A 1374-nucleotide genomic window follows, 5' to 3' on the forward strand; every position below is an offset into this window, starting at 1 on the left:
AGATAAATGTGTGTAGGAGTTTCACGCAAACTGAAGATCTGTCCAATTCCCAGAAGAGGATTGAAAATCTGTGCACACTGTATAGTTTGAAAACCTTGATAAAACTCCTGGAAGTGAAGCCACAGATGGCTCCACATAAAATAAATGTGTAGAGTGGGCTGATATTTTAGAGGCCTGCATTATCTTTGACAACTAATTACTATTTTTTGGGTTTCTTTCTTCAAGTGTGATGTTTTAGCACAGATTATTTTACATGTATTAACTAAATTACAATGAACAAGGATTTATGCTAAAATACACACATAAGAAATATACTTAGAATTTTTGAGCTGAGGTCAGAGATAATATATTCGATTACATTATAAGAAACCTGAAATTACTAAGGTACAAAACATCTTAGAATATTTTTTAAAAACTGACCACACTGTTGATTTCTAATGCTCTACCTTAATCCAGCTGCCTTTTTTTTCTTTTGGGGGGTTTTTGGTTTGGTTTTTTTAAGATTCTGATTTGTCGAATCTCTAAGAGAGAAGTTCCCAGAACTTTTCTTATTGTGGCCCCGCTTCCAGATTTACCAGCTGCCTGCATATACCTACCACCATACAGTTTGTTTTAACCCCTTAAATGCCAGTTATAATGAAAATTAAATCTGCCGTTACACAATTTCTCCTTTGTACCTCCCAGAGATGTCTTGTGTACCCCCAGGGGTACACGTACATGTTTGGGAACCCCTGCTCTAAGAGAACAACCTGTCAGTCTCATATTTCTAACCATGCTCACAGAAGTGCTGCGTTCCCTGTCCCAGTCACTACAGGGACATTACAGGATCATGGAAATCAGATGTGCAAGGTTTAAAGAACAGTTTTCTGTGGCACAACTGAAGGAACTCGATTTAATTAGCGGGTAAACTGAAAGACATACCATGGCTAGTCAAATATGAAATAACTGTCTGCCGTATCAGTTTCATTATGTGAACTTACTTTTTTCCAAACTCTATTTTATCTTATATTTTGAGTAAAAGAATTGCCCGACGGGTCCTCCACGTTTACACTAGGGTCTTCAGCGAGTGCAAACGGGCTGCAGCTAGGTGCGCGATGCTCTTGCCGCACTTCTCGGTCTCGCACAGCTAGCAGAAGACAAGGAAAACACGGGGGGGCTGCAAACAGAGCCCGGCCGGGGCGAGTCCTTCCCCATCCGGCCAGTCCGAGAGCCCGAGCTGGACGGACTCGCTCTGCTGAAAGTTTTGAAGCAACCCCCCCCCCAAACAATAACCCAGCCCCCGAGCTAGGGCAGCACTGCCTTGTGCGCGGCGCCGAGGCGCGGCCCACGCGGCTCCTGTCGGCGTTTCGAGGCAGTCCTTCCCCAGGAGCTGCA

The 1374-nt window shown here is 43.7% G+C and overlaps 1 protein-coding gene across 1 annotated transcript in view; it reads left to right on the forward strand.

Annotated features, from left to right (window-relative positions):
• Positions 1 to 772: 772 nt before the first annotated feature.
• LOC102374268 (D(1C) dopamine receptor-like) overlaps positions 773 to 1374 on the forward strand; it is a 2171-nt gene continuing 1569 nt past the window's right edge. Inside the window, 1 exon segment of the mRNA XM_014525629.1 lies at positions 773 to 903. Coding sequence (XP_014381115.1) covers positions 773 to 903 — 131 coding nt within the window.

This window comes from Alligator sinensis, unplaced genomic scaffold (genome assembly GCF_000455745.1).
Source record: "Alligator sinensis unplaced genomic scaffold, ASM45574v1 scaffold472_3, whole genome shotgun sequence".
NCBI classification, from domain to species: Eukaryota; Metazoa; Chordata; order Crocodylia; family Alligatoridae; genus Alligator; species Alligator sinensis.